The sequence below is a fragment of the Crocuta crocuta genome, unplaced genomic scaffold, assembly GCF_008692635.1.
Source record: "Crocuta crocuta isolate KB4526 unplaced genomic scaffold, BGI_CrCroc_1.0 scaffold46, whole genome shotgun sequence".
Lineage (NCBI taxonomy): Eukaryota > Metazoa > Chordata > Mammalia > Carnivora > Hyaenidae > Crocuta > Crocuta crocuta.
The window spans coordinates 396,206-422,721 of record NW_027530975.1 but is presented as its reverse complement, the minus strand read 5'-3'; the positions used below and the strand labels follow the sequence as shown (position 1 = coordinate 422,721).

Below are 26,516 nucleotides of genomic sequence, written 5' to 3'. Positions count from 1 at the left end.
GGTGCTGAAATGCTGAAAAAGGGGGAAAAAGAGAAAGAAAAAAGAAAATAGGAAACTTCCTACATGAACAAGATTTTCTTTACAAAGTACTTAGCTTTTCTAAGTCACAGAAGTATCATTCACTATAAAATACACATAAGTTGCAAAATGATATTAAGGAAATAAACTGAAGAATCATTCTTATGAAGTAGGTTATAGATGAACACGTTTTGAAGAGCACTCTCAAATTTCATTCTTGATTCTATTAATCAAAACCTGATAGGTAATATCTATCAGCATTTTTCACTGAAACATTTTCAAATATTTGATGTATAATAAATCTCTAAAACAAAGGGCAATCTGCTCTTGAAAGGAAAGACTGAATTATATCAAATAAGGCTACAAGCATTTACCACTTGTAACGAACTTTTCTCTCTTGGTTCCCTAATGTTTAAGAAAGGTCTTCTGTTGGCCAGTGGGAAACCTCTCTATGTTCTTTAATGGGACAGTAAGAAAGCATCAGAGATCTGTTTAGCATTTCCACAACACTTTATGTTAACCTTCCAGGAAACTGTCCCAACAATCACCTTGAGACAGGGATTGTTGGTATCTCTGTTTTTAGACGACGAAACAGACTTCATGAGGTTAATTAACCACACCTGCTTACTCAGGTGAGTAAGCAATGGAGATGAGACTAACAGGGAATCTCAGAATCTGATGGCAAAGCTCTTTTTTTTTTTCTTTTTACATTTATTTATTTTTGAGAGACAGAGACAGAGCACAAGTGAGGGAGGGGCAGAGAGAGAATGAGACACAGAATCCAAAGCAGGCTCCAGGCTCTGAGCTGTCAGCACAGAGCCCGATGTGGGGCTTGAACCCAAAAAACTGAGATCATGACCTGAGCTGAAGTCAGACGCTTAACCTACTGAGCCACCCAGGCGCCCCTGACTCTTGATTACTGTGATGAGCTATAATCATATCAGTGGTAGTGACAGTGATAATAATAATTGATGGTAATACTAACATAGGCATACCTCTCTTTATTATGTTTCCCTTTATTGTATGTCACAGATGCTATGTGTTTTTTTGTTTTGTTTTGGTTTTTTTTGTTGTTTTTTTACCAGTTGAAAGACTGTGGCAATCCTGTGTCAAACAGGGCTACTGGCACATTATTTTCCAACAAATTTGCTCACTTCACATCTCTGTGTCACACTTTGGTAAATCTTGCAAAATTTCAAACTTTCTTCTTGTTATTATATTTGTTATGGTGATCTCTTGTCAGTGATCTTTGATGTTGCTACTGTAATTGTGAGGTAAAACAGACTGCAACCATATAAGGAGAACTTATTTGATAAATGTATGTGTTCTGCCTGCTCCACCACCAGACCATTCCTCCATCTCTCTCTCTCTCCTCAGGCCTCCCTACTTCCTGAGACAAACGATATTAAAATTAGGGCAATTAATACCCCTACAATGGCCTCTAAGTGTTCAGGTGATTGGAAGAATCCACTGATGTGGCGGAATTCAGTGTTGTCCTATATGAAGACATTGTCACAAACACCCCCACTTTTAGGAACCATCACTCCGATTAGTCAGCAGTCATCAACATCAAGGCAAGCCCTCCACCAGCAAAAAAGATGATAACTTCCTGAATGCTCAGATGATGGTTAGCACCTTTTAGCAATAAAGTATTTTTTTAAAGTTTATTCTGAGAGAGTGGGGAGGGGGGAAGGGGCGGAGAGAGAGAATACAAAGCAGGTTCTGTGTTGTCAGCATGGAGTCTAACTCAGGGCTCAATCCTGTGAACCACGAGATCATGACCTGAGCTGAGATCAAGAGTTGGGTGCTTAACCAGATGAGCTACCCAGGTGCCCCTAACAATAAAGTATTTTTAATTGAAGTATGTACATTGTTTTTAAGACTATGCTATTGCACACTTAATAGACAATAGTATAGTGTAAACATAACTCTTACATGCACTGGGAAACCAAAACATTCACTTAACTCGCTTTCCTGGCAGTATCTGTTTTATTGCAGTGGTTTGGAACTGAATCCACAATATCTCTCAGGTATGCCTGTAATAAATTACCTTACAAACAGTCTCTGGAAGAATTTCACACACATTTAGTCTTTGTAAGATATACCAAGCCTCAGTTGTCCCTTGCCTGCCAAGAGCAAAAATACTTAGTTTTTAGGACCAAAGTACTGAATTACTATATTTGGAAATTCTTTAAAAAACAAAAACAAAATTGTTTTCTATCCCTTTGAACCTCAATGCTAATGACCCTGGCAGAAAATGATTTTAGCATCTCCTCCAGGTCTCTGAGATACTATCTAGACAGGGCTAAACCTTCCTTCTCTGTTCTCACTCTGAAATTGTTATATATCCGCAATTGTTACTCTGGCCCTAGTAGGTATTACATTTCTCAGTTTGGTGCCAGAGAGAAGATGCATAGCTACTCTAAACTGTATTCTGAGTGCATACTTAAGAGATAGAGATATCATCTTAATTTTCTAATATAAATTATATGGAAACAACAAAATATAGGTGTTCATTAACTCAGCTTAAAGAAATTCTGGGAACCATTATCCAGAGCTATAACCCTAACTTTGTCTTATTTGTCCTATTTGAAATATTAAAAATCAGTACCTTCTGGGTTTTTAAAATTCTAGTTCACCGATTAGGGAATTGATTATTTAAAAATAGATCTTAACTTTAACATTTTATGTTGGTACAGACTCAACCTCTACAAGTTTATGTCATCTTGGAGTAATAATAGAAACACATGATTGGCATCCATACTTACTTCTGAACTGAAAGACAGGCATTAGTAAGAATAAAGGACAGGATACATGTAAGTTACATGAGTGGCAATCCATACATGATAAATTCACATGACTACCAAACATACAAAAACACTCGTCTGCATTAATAACAAAATGCTGCAAATTGAAACAATAATGGCACAAAATCTGTTCAACTGTAAAATTGGTGAAGAAAAGGAAATGTTGACAGTTAATGCTGGAGAGAGTATAATGAGGTCAACATATTGCAGCCGTGTAAACTGGTTCAACTAGAACAGAAAGCAACTCGACAGTACGCTTTATCAAGACATGATCATTTCCTTTACTCTCCAGTTTTCGTCTTATAGCAGACACACACACACACACATTTATATTTTAAATTTGGAGCCAAATACCACTCCTTTGTTTCCAGACTTGAACCGTTCCCCAGAGAAACACTGGAAGGTAGTGATGCCATTTTGCCTGGCCCCAGGATGCCCATGTTCAGATGGGGACATTCCATGCTCTAACATGTTCAAGGAAAGAAGAAAGAAAGGAGGGAAGGAAGGAGGATATCACGAGGATTCAAAGTAACTTGGTAGCTAACTGACCTTGAAGAAGTAATACATTTTTGAAAATGAGAGTATCCTTTCCACGGAATTACAAGGATCAAATGTGATAATGTACGTGAAAGTCCTTTGTAAACAACAAATTGATACACATCTTTTGAGATTTCAAGATTCTTATTTTTTTAGTTTTCCTCCTTAGTGTCCTTTGATGTCACTTCTTCCAGTGGACACGCCCACTTTAACAGCATTTGTATTATTACTAAATTTACATAATTATACCACTGCATGGACATTCTATTGCACCCTCTGGGGTAAGGAAACCGCCCCCTACCCTAGCAAATATTGTTCCAACAGAGTAACATTATTAAAAATTTCTATTACACTTAAGTTAACCAAGGCAGAAATGCCATAGTATTGGCATCCAAGAAAGCATTGGAGCCTTATATTCACGATAGATGTCTACTCTTTAGATAGAGGCACGTCCTGACTTATATAACTGTTCCTACCAAAGGGAAGCTTGGTGTGACATTTGACAGAAATTTGCTTCTAAAAGAGTATGCTTAAATTTTTTATCAGAGTGCCTTTATAAAAAATTGAAATGGAGTATTCTCCAAGTGGGGCAATAGTTTGCTAAAAAGATTAGAATTTACAATTACCTTTCTAACCATCTCTTTTAATTCTATGCTTCTTTGTGCCTAAAATGCCAAGCAAGTGTTTGGCTTTGAAATTAGGAAAGGAAAGCATGAATTCTTCCTCAAGCCTGAGAAGCTCTTTCACTTTTACATGCCTTGATGGTAATTTCCCACTAGTAAAAGCCTTTGTTCTCCAGGCAATGGAGAAAAATGTGCTAGAATGGCAATGGGTGCCTCACTTATGGACTGATCATCAGCACATGGTGTGAAAATGCTGTTTGCTTTCCTTCCCAAGGTGAGTAGCCTGGTGAGGTGATGAAAGCACCAGAATTACCAGCCGGGAGCCCATGTGCTTCCCTCTGCTGCACTGCAGATTCTTTCCGACCCAACTCCCCCGTCCTCAGTGACATTTAAGGACAGAAAGTACACTTTCCCTTTAACATGGACACAGCTCTGTGCAAAGGATGGATGAGGTGATCCACTGCTCTTAGAAATTAAATATTATGATTTTGTCAGTCTCAAATACTAAAATGTTTCGGTCCTGGGTATTTTAGAGGGAAGGGGTAGGGAGGAAATCTGTATTTTGGGTGGTGGGAGCCTGCTGTGAATACAGATGGAAATTTTATGGCTTGTTTAATGCTTGTCTATTTCAATAAAAAGAATAAATTCCTACAGCAGCATGATTTCATTCTATACTACATGTGTTACAGTATTGAAATAAAAGTAGCTCTCTATCCTGGAATCTTTTCTCTCTCTGTAGTGTTCAGTTTATTCCAACTCTGCATCTGAAATTTATTTATGAAGAAGATCACGTTAGCTAAAAGGAGGGAAAGAAAAATCCAGGGATAATGTGGAATGCTCAGTTCTCTCCATCTGTCTCTCATTCTCTCTCTCTCTCTCTCTCTCTCTCTCTCTCACACACACACACACACACACACACACACACACACACCAGAAGTACTATTTGTATGGTTATGATAAAGAAGCAAATGATAGAATGTCACCTTTGAGGCAATGATATTCAGTCATGGAGAAGAAATAGATGTAAAAACTATTCTACTTGTTTTATCACCCCACAGAAGCTGAGAGGACCAAAGTGAACCCTGTTTCTCTACATCTAAGGCATTATACTGAACTCTTCAGTGTCATCCATGGCATTTAGCGTCTATTCTTGCTAAACTTCCATTCATTGATTATTCCACGCTCCAGAAGGGTGAATGTACTCCACAAAATTAAGGTGTAATCTACAAAGCATTGCTGGTTATTTTTACCAGAAGTAGAAATTGAAATGGAGACAAATTAAAATACAACAAGAAAGCAAATTACTTAAAATCTTATTTGACACGCTAGAAAGGGATCCGCTCCTCTTCCAGTAAGAATTTGACCCTTAAGATACTGTTTTAGAAGCTATATATTGAAATTCTACATCAGCCTATCCACATGCCTCTGAATGTCTCCCTAGGGTGGGGGAAGGTCTTTAAGAGGAAAACATAGTTTTAAAGATCCTTCTTTGACAGAGAAGCCTATAAGAATTAACATTAAGATACAACAATGGTGCTGGGGGTCTTAACACTGGCTGCTTCAAGTGGAGGAGGGACACTGACTAGCAAATGGCACAAAGGAGCTCCTAGGGAGGATGAAATGCAATATATCTTGTAGGGAGAATCAGATAAAACAACTGTGCATTTGTCAAAACTGATTAAATATGTACCCAGGATCATTGCATTTGACTCCAGTAAATTACAACTGAGTTTAAAAAACTCTTCCCAGGAACACTAAAAAACAATAAGATTCTACGCACAGAATTTCAGAATTTTCTGGACATAGAATCATAAGGCAAATAAACAAAAAGAATGCCTTTGCTGAGTGTTTATGCAAAAGCTGAGGATGCCTGGTGCCACATGTCTCTGCTTCAGTGCCATGCTTTACTGAGACATTACCATGAAGATTTTATTGTTATGAGATGAAAGCAAATATTGCTGAGAATGCAATTAAAAGCTCTACATTAAATTGCAAGTGCAAGCTAAAATTCTAGGCTAGGCATTTCTGCACATTCCCCATGATGACACAAGGGACCTTGGGACTTCCCAGTCACATCTGAAACAAATGTCCCAGCTGTGATCCACAGCACATAACAGTGAGTATAGGAAGGCCTCTCTTGAAAGAATATGTGAGTGTGGCTCTTTTTTTGATAATTGGATAGCGGACCTCAAAGACAGATACATCAAGACCCAATTATTCTGATATAAAAGGATCCTTTCTATTGTCAAGTGCCACCACGTATTTTACATTACTTAATTCAGGCAACTTCCTGTGTAACATAACAACCTACTGAACTGAGCAACAGATCTATGTTTTATCTTTAAAAATCCAACAAACTGGACTATTTTCTCTTGTCTGCTTTGGCTCTCAACTAAGCTAAGGTCTTTCATGAAATTAGATGTCTGTTTATTTCTACTAGAAGGAATAGCTATAAATACTGATATACAGTTGTTAGGTAAATGAAATTAAAATACATGGAAATAGACAAACACATGAACACAAACAGATAAGAAGAATTAGAAAAAATCCTCTCATGAATTTTGGGGTGATGACATTTCTTACTACTAATTAGGGATTTAATATTAAAGCAACATTTTTCATCAAAATATTATGTGTGCTTGCCCAAAAGGGTTTTTACAAAAGGTCAACTGAGTGCATTTTAATATTTTTGCAGAAGTCTTCAAACTGCAACTTCAAACAAGAACTATTTTTCCAATAAAAGCACATTTCAGAAAGGTTAAACCTAGTGTATGTGCTTAGAATCAGTTTGGCAAATTTTCAGAGCATTCTTATATCTCAAGTGTAGTCAAGCTTATTTTTATTAATGAAGATATTTGCAAGAAAAGCCATCCTATTGTTTTTCAAGATATATTCTTTTTCATATCTCTAAGCTTTAAATTTAAACATTTAAAGATGTTTAAAGATTCCTTCTGTGGAAGGAATGAATTAAATTGTTCATGCAGTTTAATGTGGATGATTTTCTTCTTCTTCTTCTTTTTTTTTTTTTTACTTCTCACTATATGGGCGCCTGGGTGGTTCAGGTGGTTAGGTGTCTTGGTTTCAGCTCAGGTCATGATCTCATGGTTCATGAGTTCAAGCCCTGCACTGGGCTCTGTGCTGACAGTGTTGAGCCTGCTTAGGAGTCTCTCTCTCCCTCTCTCTCTGCCCCTGCTCACTCGCTCTCTCTCTCTCTCTCTCTCTCTCTCTCTCAAAATAAATAAATAAACTTAAAAGAATAAAAAAATAAAATCATTTTAAATCCATTGCTCACAAAATGGAAGAATACATGAAAACATGTCACTGTTTTTAAACGGTTTACTGCGAATATAAACAAATACTTGTAGTATAAGAGACAGCAAGAACATAACATCACAGTTCTTATCAGAAAGATTGTCATAATCTAAATCTGAGACACATTTCAACTAGCATTTCTAAATCCATCATGCCCAATGACAACGGATGGCAGCCTAGACAGAAGGCAATGACTTCCATATTTCTCAAAGCAATTCAGCAATTATTCTCCAGGCTCATTACGGATCAGCTCAGTGGGCTTCTGTTCTTTCTGGTGCTCCAAGTACAGAACTTCATACTGAAAATCCAAGTTAAAAGTAAACCTAAGATACCATTTTTGCAAAGTAAAAATGTTATCAAGAGTTGACAGGAATAAGGGAAAGCAAGAGTAGAAGATACCTGAGACAAAAGTAAGCCAATCCCTCTTTATTCCTTTCTTAACTAGCCTCTCAGATGCTTGCATTTGACCAGCCCCTCCCTCTTACTGGGCTCCTCCCTTTCTCTTGTACCCACACTAAGCCATCTGGTCTGACCAGTTCGACTTCTTTCTGCAAGTTTTCTAACTATGCTCCCTATGCCATCTGCTCACTCTTCTCGGTCTTCAGGGCCAGGGTCAACATCCACCTCTCTCTACCCTCTGCCCTGGCAGATGTACCCCTTCACATGGCCTCCATCTCATTTCCGTATCAATTGGAGGACTGTCTTCATTCTTTTCAACTTGTCTGTCTCCCTTACTAACCTACCAGTTCCCAAAGGATTACAGCATGTCTTATTATTCTTTGTATCCCTGTTTTGCATGTGGATCAGGCATATAAATATTTGTTGAACTGAAGTGTTATTGAATCAAAGCAATATGTGTGTTTCATATGCACTGCACTACACAAATATTTTAGAATTTTGTTACTTTTACATCCTTATTATTAGCCGAATAATTGGCAAATGAATTTGGCTAATTTTCCTGTTCAAATAGTTCCACATACTTTAGTGTCTAAGGATTCAGTCCATAAAAGTCTCTAAGAAGCCAACCACTCACTTACCTATTAAATTGGTTAACCTGAAATATGAAAAATCAACCTTTGATAAAGCTTAACACATTACATTATTTGTTCCCCTCTTGTATTCAGCTGATATTGAACTATTTCCATCTGTTCTAGGAATTCTAGTGACTACTTTTATGTTTAAAGAAGAAAGCAGACACAAGAATAGAGGGCAGAAGCCAAGAAAACAAAGAGAGAAAGTAAAATGTATGTACGTTTGGTCCTTAATAGTTACTTAGAAATAATTTTGAGTCTGAGGAATAAAGTAAAGGAGATAGGGCAGTGGAAAATACACAAGATAAAGCATTGGAGGGGACAGAACTTTGTACCTTTATAAATCAATACTTATATGCTGTTTATAAATGTTCCAATGTATTCACAGATCAGTCAGATGTATATATTTCAATGCCAACAAAGAGCCAAAGCTATAAGTGAAAGAGGAAAGATAAATCCACATGCAAAACAGAAACAAAGTTCCTATGAAAAGGGAACTTTGTAGGCATTCAATTTTCTTCTCCCTAAAATGACTGTGAGTCTGTCAGTCTTTTACAAATAGTGGCAACAGCCGAGGCTGAGTTGTGTCACACAGTAGGAACTGGACAATCTACATACAGAAGACTGTCAATTGGGGTAGCAAATGATAGCTAAAGGGGGAAATAAAGGGGGCTTGCAATCATGTCTTATGACTGGCTGAAGAACTAGGGAGCATTTCACTTGGAGAGAAGATGCTAGTGCCAGCACATCACTGTCTTCATCTGTATAAATAACTGGCAGATGGGGGGACATGACAGAGTGCAAGATTTAGTCTCCAAATAAGAGAGCACATTCTAACAATTAGAAGTGTCCAGAAATGGAGGTGGACTATGTTTAGAGGCAGGACATTTCCATTCCCAGGCGATTCATAAGCAGAGACTGACAAGCAATTCTGAGAGCCATCCTCAAGGACAGGCGGGTTCTGCAGAGGCCCTGGCTCTGTGACCTCGAAGGTCCCTTCCACCTAGAAGACCGCACGACTGGAGATGCTCTGTGGGAATTTTCCACACAGCCCTGCCCTTCAAAACTGATGGATCTGTCCTTTACATAAGTCCTATAGGTTCGAATTCAGATTTGAACAGTAGCTCTTTTCACTGAATCATATGTTTAAATCTGCAGTCCATAGAAGTCATTACTAATACATTAAATATGATTTGAGTGATTGGTATGAAAATGGAGGCATGATAAATAGACTATTTTTTACCTAGTATCACTGTAAAATAATTTGAAATTATATTTTTATCTCAGTCATATAAATTTGAGCAAAAGGTGATTTCCTTGCACATATAACATTTTACTTATGTAGCTTTGCAGTGACCTACATCAAAACATTTTCTAATAAAAGAATGGCAGATTCCCTTTAACTAGGGGGAAACTAAGTGATAATGAAACTGGAAAGTGGTAAAGTTCTTTATTGTGTCCAATCCCCCACTGCCTGGTGGAAGGAGGCACACAGGCCAGGGGCCCCTCCAGGGGAGAGACGGGATGAAAGTCAGAGTGTCCTTCCCATGGTTCGGGTGGAATGGGTGCGGAAGGGGCAGCTTTGGCAAGTCGAAGCTGGGAATAATAAAAATAAGTTGATTGTGCTAGAGCTTTTTATCACCTTGCCTATAGTTTTACTCTTCCCTTTGCCCTGAGCCATTTTCCGGAAAAATAAAGAAATAAAGTATATTTAAGGTATACAAAACAAAACAAAACAAAAAAACCCGTATGTACTGTATAATCTGTGTGGGAGCAAAAAATAAATTTAAGCAAAAGATATATACTAAAAAACCCCTAAGAAGTAAGTAAAACACATAATCCATGGAGCTAAAGAGCAAATGAAATAAAAGTAAAGCAAAAGAGGGGGTATCTGGGTGGCTAAGTCGGTTAACCATTCTACTTTTGACTTTGGCTTGGGTTATGACTTCGTGTTTGTGAGTTTGAGACCCACATCGGACTCTGAGCTGATGGCACGAAGCCTGCTTGGGATGCCCTCCATCTCTTTGTCTCTCTGTCTCTGTGTCTCTCTGCTCCTCCTCCTCTTGCTCTCTATCTTTCTCTAAAAATAAATAAATAATCTTAAAGTAAAGCAAAAGCCAATTGGGTCCTAGATGAGACCCTATATAATAAAAGCAGGAGTCTTTGCCCAAAGCTAGATTTTAAGTACTTCCCTGTACACGTGACGACAGGGCACACACAAGGGTTCCCTGCGCTTGTATGCTCAGGATGTAGCAGAAAATTTAGGAAAAAGTAAAGCCCACTGATGACATAGGAAATTAACAAATGGGTAAGGCTCCTAGAGGAGGAGCGACATCATAAGTCAGATGGAAGGCAAGCCCCTCAAAGTTACCAAAGCTGAGAGTTTCAGAAGCAGGCAGTACAGAAGACCTCTCCCTTGCATTACTATTTGCCCTCGCCCCCCCCCCCACATTCCACCAATTCTAATACACCCTTGGGGTTGTCCCAGTTTCATCACCAGAATTCCCAAGTCTTGGGAACCCCCAGCTGTGGACAAAGAAGGCTGGCTGGTCACACCAACCCCAGGTGTATAAGGCAGAATCTCTCCTCTTGCCAGTTGAGAGCCACAGGCCTCAAATAATCTCTGATGAACTAATGAAGGCTGGAAACAGAGCACAGAACCCTGGGCAGAGAGTTGCCATTATTGATTTCACAGAACAGAGCCAAGGGGGCCTAGAAGAAGACATCCCAGGAATCAGTGGTAAGTCTGCTCTGAGGAACCTGTAGTCCAGTAAATGCAAAAAGGAACCACTGGAGTCTCTCACCACTGTGGCAGCGGCCTCGACATAACACAGACAAGGAAAGAACAGCGCAAGTTGCAAATGTAGGGGCTATGCCAAGATCCAAAATCAAGATTTGTGACTTTTTTCACCTACAGATATTCATACACAAAGGACTACAGCTGCACATAGAGTTCCTAAGAGATGCAAATAAGTAGTTGTAACAGTTAAGAGAGAAAGGACTTTCAGTAGGAACAGAATGGGGGAGGGAGGCAGCAGGCATCATGAAGCGCCACACCCCCCAGCCCGCCCCCGGGGACCCAGAGATGGATGCTCTGGGAAACGGAAAGGTAGTCAGTCCCTCGACAAGAACTAAGAAGGCCAATGAGTGTCCGTGTGGACAGTGAGGTTGTACATGTGGCTCTGGCTTCAGAATGGACCTTGAATGCTGTGCTAAGGAGTCACCAACATGAGGAGAGCGGATTGTGGATAAATGTGAAGCTCTGTTGTCCTTTGTGCCATTTTTCACAGTAACAAAAATTGAAATGAACTAAGCATACAAAAATTAGACATTAGTTGGATACATTTTGGTACATCTATAAAGTCGAATACCACACATCCATTAAAAACCTTACAAAAACTATTTTACTGACATGAACATAATGTTCATATTATATTGTTCAGTAGGAAAAAATCAGGTTACAAAACAGGAGGTGCCACCTTTATCTCCATTAATTTAGGGGGGAAAGAAAGAAAAGGAAAGAGAAGGGAAGGAAAAAACAGAAGAGGGAAGAAAAAACTAAGTATATACATGCAAGAAAATATTGGAAAAACATATTCCTAAATGATAACAGCAATGCCTTCTCTGGGTGACTTTTGCCTGTGGTGTTGAAGGCTGTGTCTACAATGTACATCAATTATTCATGTGGTGAGAAAGACAAAGGTAAGAGAACTGACAAAATGCCCCAGGACATTACAGGTAATCAAGCAGGGAGTAAAGGTGGCAAACAGGTATTAAATGCTGTCAAAGGCTCTGAAAGAAGTCTTCTTTGATGGGTCAGTAACATTTAGCAAGCAAACCTATCTGCCCAAGGTTTGCCTATTTCTCTGTAATTGTCCCTAGGAAACACAGATGAGAGACAGCCTCAAAAGCCCTTTCAGGAGAGTCACCCCAAAACTGATCTTTTGCTGACTCGCTTCCTCCGAGTGGGTTTCACTCTGGGAGTCAAGGAGCAGCTGCCAGAGGGAGACTTTTAATGTAAAGGTGAACCCATTAAGGCCTACCCGGGGGAAAATGGACTGGCTTCTCACTCAGTTTAGAAACTCTACGGAGGCACCTGCAAATGGACGTTGGGTGCTGCTGTGGAACAAGTCAGAGGCGCATGGAGTGATCCTGGAAAAGTCGCTGCACCAGCACACAACCCGAGTTCCTAAACCCCCACGCCATTCAGTGCTCTCTCCAGAAACCACATTTCTTTCTAATAGAAATTAATAAAAAAATTGGCTCTGGATTTAACTGCCTTATTTAGAACATATATAATATACACTTGGAATACATCTCAAATCTAAATATGCATTTGTACAAGTATATATAATTATCAATATTACATTTTATATAAATATATATTTTTCTCCACATACACACATACATAAGTTTTTCATGTACTTTTTATGCTGCTTGGAATTACCTTCAGTGAATCCACTTCCTTCTTTTAACTCACAACTCTCACCAAGTATACTTAGCATAACACAAACTCATTTCTTCCAAGTGGATGAGGGCAAGAGGAAGGGAGTGGGGAGGTGGGAGGAATGAACATTGGCTGGATCCCTGCCTTGTGCCAGGCACTTCATGTTCAATTTAATTTTGTCTTCATAACATCTCTTTGCAATAGGTGTTATTGGGGATGAGGGCACAGAGAGGTTAAATAACCAACTGAAGACTATACAGCAAAGAAAGGGCAGTGAGGAGGCTCAAACCCAAACCTACATGACTCCACAGCTCACACCCAGGCCCACTCCTCATTCCACACAGCCTCCAAAAATCAATCTCCCATTATTTCAGAGATCCTCAGCAGCACTTAAAAAAAGGCTGGATTAAGCTCTATGTGCAGATACAGCGCAGATCGCATTAATAATTGAGGTTCTGCTAGGGCTGCTTTGCAGCTCTAGGAAAGCAGGTCAAAGCTGAGAATGCCAAATGCACTTAAGCACACTCTCCCTTCCTGACACTGCAAACAAAACCCCAACTAATCCACCAGAAAACAAAAAGATAATGCCTATCAGATGCCAAATGGATGGCTATGTAATTATTTTAATCTGATCCCATAGAAAACCCACTGAAACATGTTATGTAAAATCAAGTTACAACCAGCCGGTGGAGACAAGCTCTCTAGTGAAGAGCTAGGACAAAGCCCAGGAACTGGAACCACACACAGTGGAACAGGAGGAAATCAGCCTGCCTTAATCATGTGGAGCATACATGGAAAGTCAAGACCAGGGCTCACTTTAACATAGTAAACAGGAAAAACACCTATTTTAACATATTCATGGTCACCCTCAAACACTTAATTCAGCTAAGATGAGCTACAATCCACACCTTTTGAAATGAATCACAGACAGGAACTGGAGAGATTACCAGGATCACTAATCCCACACTAATGAAGACAAATGAATGTGTGAGTTTCATGTGCCTGGGTCACAGGTGTTAATATATTAATTCTATTTGAAATAATGTGGTTAGAATAAATGACCACAACAAAACCGTTTATTTTTAGGTGGCAATGATTCCAGCTGAAGAGGAAAAGTAAAGCAGGGATCCTTAATAACGGCCATTCTTGAAAGGAAAAAAAAGTTAATTGCATTCAGCATTTTTCAACATCAATATGGTTATCTTCTTATTTTGAGGCAGGCAAATGCATTTTGAGTGTTGACAGAGCTAAGTAAATACACTCATTATGTTGTTGAATCAGGTTGCAAGTGTCCAAACCAGTGCACAGAAGGACAGCGGGTCCTTACAGGAGAAAGGGGAGCAGCGGACAGCGTGGGGATGCAGTGACCTCAGAGTCCTCCAGCACATCCTCTCTCATTCACCCCTAACCAGCCAGGTAGTAGGAAAATGGCTGGGAATTATGAGATTGGGCATTTGGGGGATTTACTGATAGAAAACAAAATGGACTGTTTAAGATTATGGCTTTGACAAATGTTGCTTCCCTAAGCAATGGTAAATCCACAGTGCCAAGGTCAATCATGACTTTTTCCCCCTGATTCAAAATTGCTCTGTGCTTTGCAGTAATACTTAATGTCCCTGTGTAACATTTGAAGATAAAAACATAGAGTTTAAGTCATGCATTATTTAAAAAGCACATCTTATCTAGTATTTGTCACATAAAACAAATGGACAATAACATTAGTAATGAGAAGGCATAAAAATTATTTAATAACCAATTAGAAAATAATGGAAAATAAAAGTAAAAGCTTTCTCCAAATGCAAGAGTCTTTCATAAGCGGTAAATAACCTATAGGCAGAATAGTGAAAGAAGGAAAAGGGCTTAGTCTGTTGGCCTGATGGCCATGAATTCAAATTCTGCCTGTTTCCTGGTCACTGTTACTGTTAAAATCAATGTCTGAGCCTGAATCTGCTCATGTGCAAAAGGAGAAGAAAGCCATGTAACTCAGAGACCTACCTAAGTGCTGAGAGAACAGCCTTCTGCACCTGAAAATTATTTTATTGTAAATGGAGCCTCGCTTTGCTAGCAGGGTTCCTACTGATTGAAAGTGAAGTGTGCTAATTAGTAAAGCCTAAAATCATCTGTTTTAAATGATCAGGTTTTTTTTGAGATGCTCGATTTTTGCCAACTCCCTTCCCCAAATTAAAGCTTTTTACTCATTGTTCTTACCATCAAGGAAGAAAAGTGTATCACTTCATAAGGCCCAAGAGGGCTCTTCTATCCTGGCAAAGAACCTGGCAGCACCTACAGTGACTCAATTCTAACATTTGTCAGTGCTGTCAGCTAAAGAGTTTTTTTTTAATGTTGGTGCTAATTTCTTGCCATTCTACAAATTGTTTTTTAATTTATTTTTTTAATGTTTTATTTATTTCTAGGAGAGATAGAGAGAGACAGCGTGAGCAGGGGAGGGTCAGAGAGAGAGGGAGTCACAGACTGAAACAGGCTCCAGGCTCTGAGCTGGCAGTCAGCACAGAGCCCGACGCGGGGCTCGAACCCACGAACCACGAGATCATGACCTAAGTGAAAGTCGGACGCTTAACCGACTAAGCCACCCAGGTGCCCCTTGTTTTTTAATTTCTAATTTAGGCTCTGAAAATTAGTTTGTTTTGAGGCTGTGAGTCCTTCAAAACCAGCTTCTTTAACAGTTTTCTCATAAAAATGGTAAGCATGAAACATAAGGCATCAGGAATATGCTCAGTTCAAAAACCAAGAAATCAGCCAACACAAAATAGTTTCACTATTTGGTGTTTACAAATACCAACATTTTGGGAACAAACTATTCACACTTACTTTACCATTAATATAATTATGGTCCTGCTGAGGCCGTATGCATTTCAGGTAAGTGTGAGACGTGAAAGTTAAATTATTTATTACATCCAGCATTATTACCCTTCTGCTGTCCATGCCCCATTGTGTATTTTTCTTTTGGGAGGAAGAAATAAATGACAAGAAAGATTTTGTTAGGAATATTCTAGGGGTGGAGACCCTAGCATGGCATCCTCATGGCCCAGGAAGGATTCAGCTCCCAGTCCCCAGTCTCCTGTGAAAATGGCTCTCGGTGGTGACTTGGAAAAAAGCATGTCTGTCTGATAGGGGCTGAGGGGTGAGAAGTGGTGGAGTAAGCACGGGGCTGGGAATCAGACCCACCTGGGTGGGATTTCCGGCCTTACACTTAGTAATTATGCAACCTTGGGCTTGCTGAAATGTTGGAGAGTATGCCTCCCCTAATCCAGACAAGTAGGATAACAGCGCTCGTGAGAACTGAATACAATAATCTTCTTAAAGCACTCAGTAGAGGGCCTGGCCAGCTATAGTTCCTCAATGATTTACAGATCAATAAAAGAAAGAAAAGGTAAATTCTTCTCCATATACTTTTGCTGGCAGACATCTCTCTGTACTGTCCTTTTGTGAAAAGTGAAAACTCGCTTAGAATCTGTAACAAAAATGTCTAATGAGAGATGTCCACATTTCAGGTTCTGTCTTTCTTTTTGGTTTAGGGTGAATAGGGGTGTTTAAACACATTGATAATTCTTAGTGGCAGTTACTGACATGGGTTGATTTGGTCCAGGCAGGGTGACCTGCTTTGTTGGATTGAAAATTATAGAGGCCTTCAAAAGCGGCAGTCTGAGAAAGAGAGAAGCAGATGTGCTGGTAAGGAAGACAGTCCACAGGCCACTCTGGGTTCTGAAACTAGGTATAGACAGTGATAAGTCCCTATCAGCCAGATCATTCATTCACTCTTTCCTAGATCCCCAACTACCCCGAAATCATCCAACACCTCTTTGGTGGCCACATTACCTAGAGGGGGTGTAAAAACCTTATATATAAGGTACATATACCTTATAGATACACTGTATAGGTAATGTTTTTGTCTCAATAAGTATATATATGATTATATATATAATAAGTAAATATATCCATTGAAGACTGCTTTCATTCAGTCCTAAATACACTCTTCCTCCCTTTAAGTATTTTAACATTTATGCCCAAATCTGCAAATTAAAATTCATCCATTAAGATAATTAAATTTGATACTTCTTCTATCTGTACATATGATTCTTAAGCTTTCTTTACTATCTACCTTGGCTATCATTTAACTCCTGAGAGAAACTATTAATAATAGTGTTAATGAATGAAAAATTTAACATGTGAGTCTTTGGAAGAATTTCTCAAAATGACAGATTTAATTCCCCAACTGCTATAAAACAAGTTTGCAAAGAGCTGAACTGCAGGACTCAAATGACTTTTTGAGGATACCAGTTTATCAGTAACATTTCATTCATCAAATAATTTTCTGAGGGCTTTGCAGGTGTAAAAGATCTTAAAAGCATTTCCTTGTTTTCTCAGCTCCTCCACTCTGTTCTTGGCTGTGGTCACTTTGTTACATTTGAGAGCCCATACGATAAGGAAGCGAAGCTGGAATCTTTAGCTAACTTCTCCCTTTATGCCAGGAACCTGGCAAAATGCCTTTACAGTATTTTGACCCTTTATAACATGTATGCAAGTAAAGAATTAATATCTCCATCTGACCAATCTGGAAGCTGAGACCCAAAGAAATTTAGTTCAAGGCCACATAGCTAATCAGTGGCAGCTGCAATATGAATGAATTCTTATCTAGGCCCATGGATTATAATACTCAGCCCCCCTCTCCCCAACTTTCCCCTTATTGCTTGCTGCTTTATTAATATTTTTAATCCTCTCACTAAACACAATTTACCATATTTTCATATCTTCTTCAATTGTATAGACCTCTCAGAAAGCTGTACTTCATGAGGAGAAAATAATGCTATTCATAGTACTGAAATTACAAAGTTTTCAGAGATACCTAAATGTAGATTATAAATGTTTCAGTGTCACTGGCTTCCAGTCATTAGAAAATCTTGCACTTACTTCCAATACTGTCCAGCCAAGTTCTCTTTCCCTATTCTTTTCCACACAGTCCACATATCCTTCCTCTCCTATGGTGATGGTACTGGTTGGCTTTTGTTCTGTCAAACCTGGCAGATATGAACGTTAGTCTCTATCCATTCTAATGGGCTTCATATAAATTCAAACAGAACTGATGACATGACTCTAATTAGTGGAAGGTCACCTATCGCTGAGAAATTGTTTACTGCAACCAACTAAATCTAAATTGAAATCTATACATTTTATAGGCAGCTCCTATATTTGACAGTGATGGGTCATTCTTCCTCATGATGCCACTTTGGGTCCAAGATAGCATAATCTTGAATGAAGGTGATAAGCACCAGAAAAATCTGAACCATATGTAAAAGATCTAGGCTCTATGTCCATTGCTTTGGAATGAACTTTTAACTTACTTTTAACTTAACACAAACAAGAAACAGTCTGAGTAAAAAGACAGCAGATTCCTTGCTTTCAAATGTTACCTTTCTATACAAGTATTTCTTTAGAGTACTATTTGGATTATATACCTGACAGTGTAACATTGTATTTGGACATCATCCTTCAACATTTAACCTATTCATCAATCAATGGATAGAAGCTTACAATTCTACTTTGTTTCAGTAACTGGATTCCTCTTAAAAGTTACGTTCAATGTACACTAATTTAAATGTACACTAGTTTAAGTGTTATGATTCAGACAATATTTAGATTTTTCAGTGAAAGATAAGTAATTTATAAAAATTCAATTATTAATTTTAATGTTCCAATGGCAACCATTCTTCTCTTGACATTCGAATTCACCATAGACATATATTAGTAAGACCCTCTCTTAAGAAAAAAACAAAAAAAAACTATCATATAGCAGCTCTGATGCCAAAAAGGGGAGCCACACAGACCTTGATTCCAAGCCCAGTTTATTTTTGTGATTGAGGCAAGTTACAAAGTTACATAATAAACTGAGGCTTAGGCTAAAGCGTCTGTACATGTGGATCACACTATGGCATAATGTTAACATAAGCCAGTGCTAATCTAACAACAAAAAAATATCTGTTTTTTTCTCTGGTCCTTCACCTTACCTGCATCAAATAGTACAAGCAGAACATCAAAGAGCAGGTAGATCCTTTATATGCCAGTCCCCAGCACAATGTAGCTGCACAATACATTTTTGTTAAATGGAAACTAGTTAAATGTAATAGGATTACTGTATTTTTTTCTAATAATATAACTACAAAAAAAAAACCCACTACAAAGCACTGCCAAATCCTTTTCCCTCAAGCATAACTATTGAAAACATTTTTCCGTATTGAGATTCAATAACACAAACACACACACACACACACACACACACACACACGTATATCATCTTGCCAAAGGCAAATTAAGAGACAGAAAAGACCATGAGCCCATAGAATAATGAAGAAACAGTTCAATAGCTACAGTATGTTGGTGACAAAATCAGCAAAATTTTAAATAACATGTTCAGACATTAATAAATGTATACTTTATACCTAACATGATCTTGCACTCATTATAATGGTAATTGATCAAGAGCAAGAAAGTGTTAAGGTTTTTTTAAACAAACATGACTTTGAGAATAAAAGATGTTATCATGATAGTAACAGGCAGGATAGAGAACCAATCAGCAGACAAGTTTTATTTAATTACTTCCCTATTCTTAAATACCATGGCACATCAAAGGACAAAGGTTTACAACTTTTTTATTTAAAAAAAATTTTTAATGTTTATTTATTTTTGAGAGAGACCGAGAGAGAGAGAGAGACAGAGTGCAAGCAGGGAGAGGGGCAGAGAGAGGGAGACACAGAATCCAAAGCAGGATCCAGGCTCTGAGCTGTCAGTACAGAGCCCGACACCGGGATCGAGCACATGACCCACTGGATCATGACCTAAGCTGAAGACGGATGCTTAACTGACTGAGCCACCCATCGCCCAAGGTTTATAACTCTTCTATGAGTGAGCTAAGCCTTATTCCATCCATCCTCTTCTAAATGGAAGAAGAGTGGAGACGGGGCAGCCACTTAGGCTCCTAAGTGCCTAAGTGGCTTAGGAGCTTACCTGCCTGGCTTCAGACAGTGGACTTGTTGGAACAACCCCTAAAGGCTCAGTTTGGAAACCGCTCATTCTTCTGTCCACTGTGAACATCAATAACAACAGCAACAACTACCACTATACAGCTCTTGTTTTGTGCCAAGCACCATTCTAATATTAATTAATTCATTGAAATCTCATTACAGCCCTGTGACTAAAGCACATACTATTATTATATTCATTTTGCAGGTATAAAGACTGGGGCACTGATGGGTTAAATAGCTTCCTAAGGTCACAGCAGCTAAGAGTGCTAGCACCCAAACTCAGACAAGTTTACTTGCAGTCCATACTCTTAATCATTGCATGGTACTGCCTCTCAGCCATTCACCTCCCTCCCTCCCATCCACTTCCTACTCTGCAAGTGCCAGTTCGTAGCAGGTGATTATGATAACATCTCTGCCCTCAAGGAGCTTACAGTCTCCTGGGTGAGACACATGAAGCTTATAATTATGGGGCAAAGCATAAAGGATGCTGAGAGAGAAACCAGGCTCCCTAGCGATCTGGAGTCTATGTTCTCGGCAGAACAGGAAACAGAGTGGGTTCCCTTTATCTGATACAGGTTGACACAACCCTCACCCTCAAAAGTCCAGTTATTATAGTACAAAACCTCCCTCTGCCTGGTATCTTCCATCATGTGGGCCATAGGTACCTCAGAAGCTAGGCACAGAGAAGGCCTGTAAATATCAGGAAGCATCAAGCTTCTATAGCAAGAGATAACACTCAATAATTCATGTCTCTTGAAATTTGTTCTTAAATCCTTAAGTTGTTTTAATCCCAAAAGGGACCGTGAGATTTTTTTGGGTCCTTGACCAGTTAAGTTTTATTTTTTTATTTTTTATTTTTTTTTACAAATAGTTACTGTCAAGTTGGTTTCCATATAACACCCAGTGCTCATCCCCACAAGTGCCCTCCTCCATGCCCATCTCCCCCCTCACCCCCCACACCCATCAGTCCTCAGTTTGTTCTCATCACTCAAGAGTCTCTCATGGTTTGCCTCTCTCCCTCTCCCCCACCATTTCCCCCTTCTTCTCCCCCATGGTCCTCCGTTAAGTTCCTCCTAATCCTCCTATACATGTAACATATGGTATTTGTCCTTCTCTGCCTGACTTATTTCACTCAGCATAACACCCTCAAGGTCCATCCATGCCATGTTGCTACATATGGCCAGATTTCATTCTTTCTCATTGCCATGTAGTATTCCATCATATAGATAAACCACATCTTCCTGATCCATTCTGTCTCCCTCTCTCTGTGACCCTCCCCTGCTCATGCTGTCTCTCTCTCTGTCTCTCTGTCTCTGTCTCTCTCTCAGAAATAAATAAAACATTAAAAAAATAAATTCTTCAGGTAAAACATTAAAATCTATTGCAGAGGGTAAGAAAACCAGACACACTGCCATATTGCACTGGGTTACTTAGCAATATAAAGCTTGTCATTTAAGGCTCCCGATGTCTAGTAAATAGCTGGTTACTTAGAAGATTCTCTGAATCAAATCCATTTTGATGTGTAGCTGTGGAAATATTAACTACATATGCTGTTCTATGTTGTAGGTAAGAGCACAAGCTAGAGAGCTAGACTTTCCACACTGGAGTCTTAGATCTACCACTAAATAGTACGGGAACCCTTAATGGGTTCATGCCTCAGTTTCCTCATTTGTGTAAAGGGAGATAATACTTTCTTTGTAGGGTAGTTGTAGAGATTAAATGAGCCTCTACCTACAAAGCAATTTAAAACTCTACCTGGTACATTTTAAGTGGTCAATAAATGCCCTGGGAGAAAAGACATGAATCCAGGAAATTTAATTATTCATCTTCCGCTTCAAGCCAGGAACTTGGCAGTTACCCTAGAATCCGATCTCTCCCTCTCACATCCTACACGCAGTCCACTGCCAAATTCTGTTGAGTCTTCCCCTAAATATCTCTTGCATGTAACACCCCCTCTCCACTGTCATAGTCTCTGTCCTGGTTCAGACCCTCAGGATCTCTCATTCCTGAATCACCACCAGTGCATCTGTGCTTCCGGAAGGCTCACCCGGCTGCTGTCTGCAGCATGGAGACGCCTGAGTGATGGTTCTAAACCATAAAGCCACTCAGTTTCTCTTCCTACTGCCTCCATTTAAGTCAGTTCAAGTCCCTCTCACCTTGGAGAGGGTAATTTCCAACCCTGTGAGACGGGATACAAAGGTCTTCATGATCTGGCTTCTGACCACTTTCCAAGGCATACACTCATACCCCTTTGCTGCTTATTTATGTTTGTTTTTCACACACTTGAATGTTCCCTCTTATTTCCACCATGTTGCGCATTGGATTCCTGTCCTTCTGTCTGCCTATCTTGCTCACTCCTCCTCCAAGGCTCAGCTTCCCCAAGAACTTCTCTGAGCCCATTCTAGTTAAACTGGGAGTCTTACAGTGGGCTCCTGTGGTTCCCTTTCCATACGTTAGGAAGGGTGATTAGTGGTCTCCTCTCTCTGCAGGGAGTCACTGTACTGTTGCCACTCTGCCTCCTGTGGCTTTGCCTCCAACACTGAATGCAATGCCTGATCCACAGAAGTCACTCAGTAAATGTTTGCTGAATGAATTCATGAATGCAAAAATGAGGCAATAAATATTCATTCCTGCTCTGTCACTGAATAGCTGCGTGAGTCTGACGTCAACAATTAGAAAAGATATTAATCATAAAATTAACCATTCCTTTACCCCAATATATCCTGTGTCAGCGATAGATATAAATCTTTCCTTTTTTAGTATACATGTCCTTAGATCACCTCAAACATTTTTTGATAGGACATAATAAATATATACAAGCACACTTGTGAATATTTAAAAATTTATTGAATAAGTTAAAGTTACTTCTCCTGATACCCTTCATTATTGAAATATATCTTATAGTTTACATGGAGGGAAAGCAAAATATCCAGGTAAAGTGGCACCAGAGGCCAGAGGAAACAAGGGAAGTGCGGCCCTGAGAGCATTCATGACTTCTACCCTCATGAGTTCATGGTAGCTGGGGTCATCCACTGACAACCACCCATGGCCAGGACCTTGCTCAGTGCAGGGAATATAAAGAGTTCTTCTCTGCAACTTTCTCAGTTGAGGCATGGATCCAATATTGCCCCTCCCAAAGGCACTCTGTCTACCTTTGTCACGCCACCCATTCACTGCCAGCATTAGCAGCCCATTGGGAGAAGAGGAGAGTGAAGGGAAAATCTCTCAGGGAAGAGTGATGGGAAAATGTGCATAAAGGAGACTGGTAAATGCAGTGAAAGACACTTTTAAACAAAATACTCAGGGAAAGTTGCTTTGTATTTGCTTCAAGTCAGAAAAATTGGGATAAAAAGATTAAAGGTTTGTCCATCTAGAAGCATTTCGTTTTAGTAAATAGGAAGATTTTCTTTTTCTTGACACTAATGTTGCTGTGACAAGGATAAAACACACCATTATTAAATTTCAAGTAATTATAAATTCCTAGAAGTTTCCTATTTTTTTGATTGCTAATCATTTATTCACGGTTATCAACATTTGTGACCGTCCAAATGTGCAATCATGGATTTTTTAAAAACTGATGAAATGTGAATCTAATGTTAATTTTATAAATGTATCATGACTTGATTATAATACTTAGTAATATCTCATACTGTATGATGCTATGTCATATAGATATCAGGAAAGGCTCATCTTGGGCTTGTTTAAACCTGAATTATCATGAATCAAATTCCTTATTATTCAAAATAGATATTCTTTATGTTTATCTGAAGCTTTTCTATTTTGTGATTTTATGAGATTACTCTCTATTACTTTCGTGTAAATAAAAGATCCTAGAGCATATTTGTACATATAAGCAAGAGCAATGAACCCCATGATAACCCACAAAGTACATAAAAGCAGCTTTTCCAGTGAATATGGGACGTATAACATGGAGCAAAGTAACCCACTAGCCTTCATCAGGATCTTAGGAAAAGGTAGGAAAAAGAAACTCTAAGTCAAAACAATTCACTTTGTAGAGAATAAGTGGTATATATGCTATACGACTGAAAAAGAATCTGGATTATGTCTTGAGAGTAATCTAATCTTGACTTTGTACTTTGAAAGTAGTCCCTGAAATCTCTGGACTGTGAATATTAAATCTCCTGAAATACACATATCTTTGATAGGGAATATACATATTTTACTGTGTCATGAATTAACTGTACAATGGCAAGGAAAGTGTTATCCACGAGCCGCTTTCTGGATCAACTCTGTGACTGTCCTGAGAGCAAAACATTTAAATCTGCTTGCACATTGACATAGCGATATTGATATTTCTCCATGTTCCCTCCTGGTTGCTAAGAGATTTACATTGGACAGACTCTGTTGTACTCATAACAAAGCACTTTGGTCCACAAAGCATTTGCTTCAGTTCAGTGAGTCCAGAAGCTCCTTTTGCCTCATGCCTTCCCTATTTTGCTTCCAAGTCAAACAGGGGCCCAGGCCCCAAGGCAGCGGCCTGTCATCACTACAGGAAACTGTGGTGCATAAGCCTGGCTTGGCTGACAAGTCTTATACAGAGTATTAACAGCAATGGTGTGACTGTATCTTTATACAAATATATGTACCTTCTTTCCTCATGTTTCTTAGAAGCCAGCTTATCATCGTGGGAGTGGGCGAAGACGTGGTGAGAGGGGCGCTCTGTAGTGACCTGCCCACAGACGATCCTCGAACAGTGCAATCAGACCAGAACCTAGCACAAGATGGCAATCCCACAACTCTGCTGTGCAAGGCTCTGAAATATGCCTGCCCAGAATTTCCTAACCTGACTTTGTACTTTTGTGAAAATCTATTCAAGAAGTTTATTTACAAGAATACTGAAGTAGGAACCATCTATATTTGACATCCTGCAGCAAAGTGACTGTACCCCTCCAAACTCAGTCTCATAAAGTCTGCCATGTAACAAAAGGCAGAGAGGCTTCTTTCACAGATCTTAACTCTAAAGAAAATGGCAAAGGCACCAAAAATGTTCGCGATCAGCCCTGAAGAGAGGTACATGTGGTGGATGAAATCTGCATGTCATTTAGAAGGCACATGCATCACTGCTCAGAGCAAATTAAGATTATCTTTCCCTTGGGAATTCTCACAAAGAGACATAAAAATGCTTTATGACCTCACTTGCATATTCAGATCACAGAGTTTTAGTCAATTTTTATTAATTGCTGTGGAGGAAAAGTGCTTTGGGCCCTCACTCCCCGGCGGGTACATAGGAGTCAGATTTAAGGGCACAGCCACCAAACAATCAGTAAGTACTCTCCGGCTGTAATAAAACACCACTGACCTAGAATATTCCTCCTCTCTTCCCCCTGCCGTAGAAGATCAGTTGGGAATGATCAATGCCCATGCTTTAATCAGAAGCAATCAGTGGTGAAGGCTGCGTCCCTGCCCTGCCATAGGAATTCTGCGTTCAGGATAATCCCTCTCACCCAGCAGAGGAAAATAAACCTCTGTGATTGTAGCTTCATTTAACAAAAGAAAGTCATTTCTGGCAGCTTGTTTCTATCGCACAACCTAACTAAAAGCACCTTAGAGAATAAGAGGCAAAAGGAGAGAAAGAAAGGGGGAGAAAGCAAAGCAGGAAATGACTTTTCTGCTACGTCTTTAAGGTCACAGATGTGCCTGAGAAACGCACACATGTGACAGCAGTTCTAGCACAAAAGCTCCTTTCCCACGAGCCAGACCTCCAACAAGTACAAGTACAAAGACCGGCTCACCGGCCTCTCCCTCAGACCTAAGTCACCGCAGCCCATTTAACCTTGACAGGGCTGGGAAGAAACTACTTAGAACTCCCTTGCAACACCTTTCTGTGTCATGGCAACATGCCCCTGCCTGTGTCAAGTGCAGGCACACCTTCCGCATCAGCACTGCAATCACCCCACACAGGACAAAATCTCCCCCTGCCTAGCCCACCCTCTGGCCATGGTCGGCCCCTGGGTGTTATCATCTGTTCCCAATTCATACCCTACACAGCACGTAAAAATAGCCCTTAATGCTTCTAACAGACGCCAGGAGGAGATTAAAACAAAAAGAATCCAGGCAAGATATATGCTCTGGCGTATACAACTACCTTTTTCTTCCGATCCCGGGACCGTTTGCGGTGTTTCCTTTTCTTCTCAGTCTCCTCTTCAGCATTGATTTCTAAATCCCTGTTTTTCTTTAATTGTGAGGCTGCATGAGCCATAATGCATTGAAAAAGCTCTTCTCAAGCACGCAGGGCTTCCTTGTATAAGGTGTTATCCTCAGGCACCTTTAACCAGGCTTACAGTAGCATTGCAATCACTGGAGAGAAACCTTTGACCAGGAGCAGGAAGACATTCAAAATGCAGCGATGCTGTCAAAGCTGAAGCTTTTAAAAACTCAACAGAAGGCTTCCAGACTTCATCCTACACCTTCCTTTACCTGAACCTTCACACGAGAGTGCAGCCATCGTAATGCATTTATCGTAGTGAAAAAGACAGCTGGGACAGAGGAAGCTGTATTATGGCTGTATCCCCTGCCACCAGCTGGAAGTGTCTAAGTGATTCCTCGGAAGGGGGAATGCTGCAAAGGATGGTTCTCTGAAGGGAAAAAATCCAGAGTCACCACACATGCAGGAGCGAAAATCCAGCACTAATTCGGAAAACCTATTTTAGAATCCTTCGGAAAAAAGACAGGGCTGCAATTTA

At 39.6% G+C, this 26,516-nt stretch overlaps 1 protein-coding gene across 2 annotated transcripts in view; it reads right to left on the bottom strand.

Moving 5' to 3' along the window:
- The window catches only part of ANK3 (ankyrin 3), a 338,327-nt gene extending 312,119 nt beyond the window's left edge, over window positions 1-26,208 (bottom strand). Inside the window, exon 1 of one of the 2 annotated variants that reach the window (XM_077770154.1) lies at window positions 25,919-26,208. In XM_077770154.1, the coding sequence (XP_077626280.1) occupies window positions 25,919-26,032 (114 nt within the window). In that variant the 5' untranslated portion in view covers window positions 26,033-26,208. The remainder of the gene's footprint in view (window positions 1-25,918) is intronic. The other variant, XM_077770152.1, reaches the window with a different exon arrangement.
- Between the last annotated feature and the right edge of the window lie 308 nt (window positions 26,209-26,516).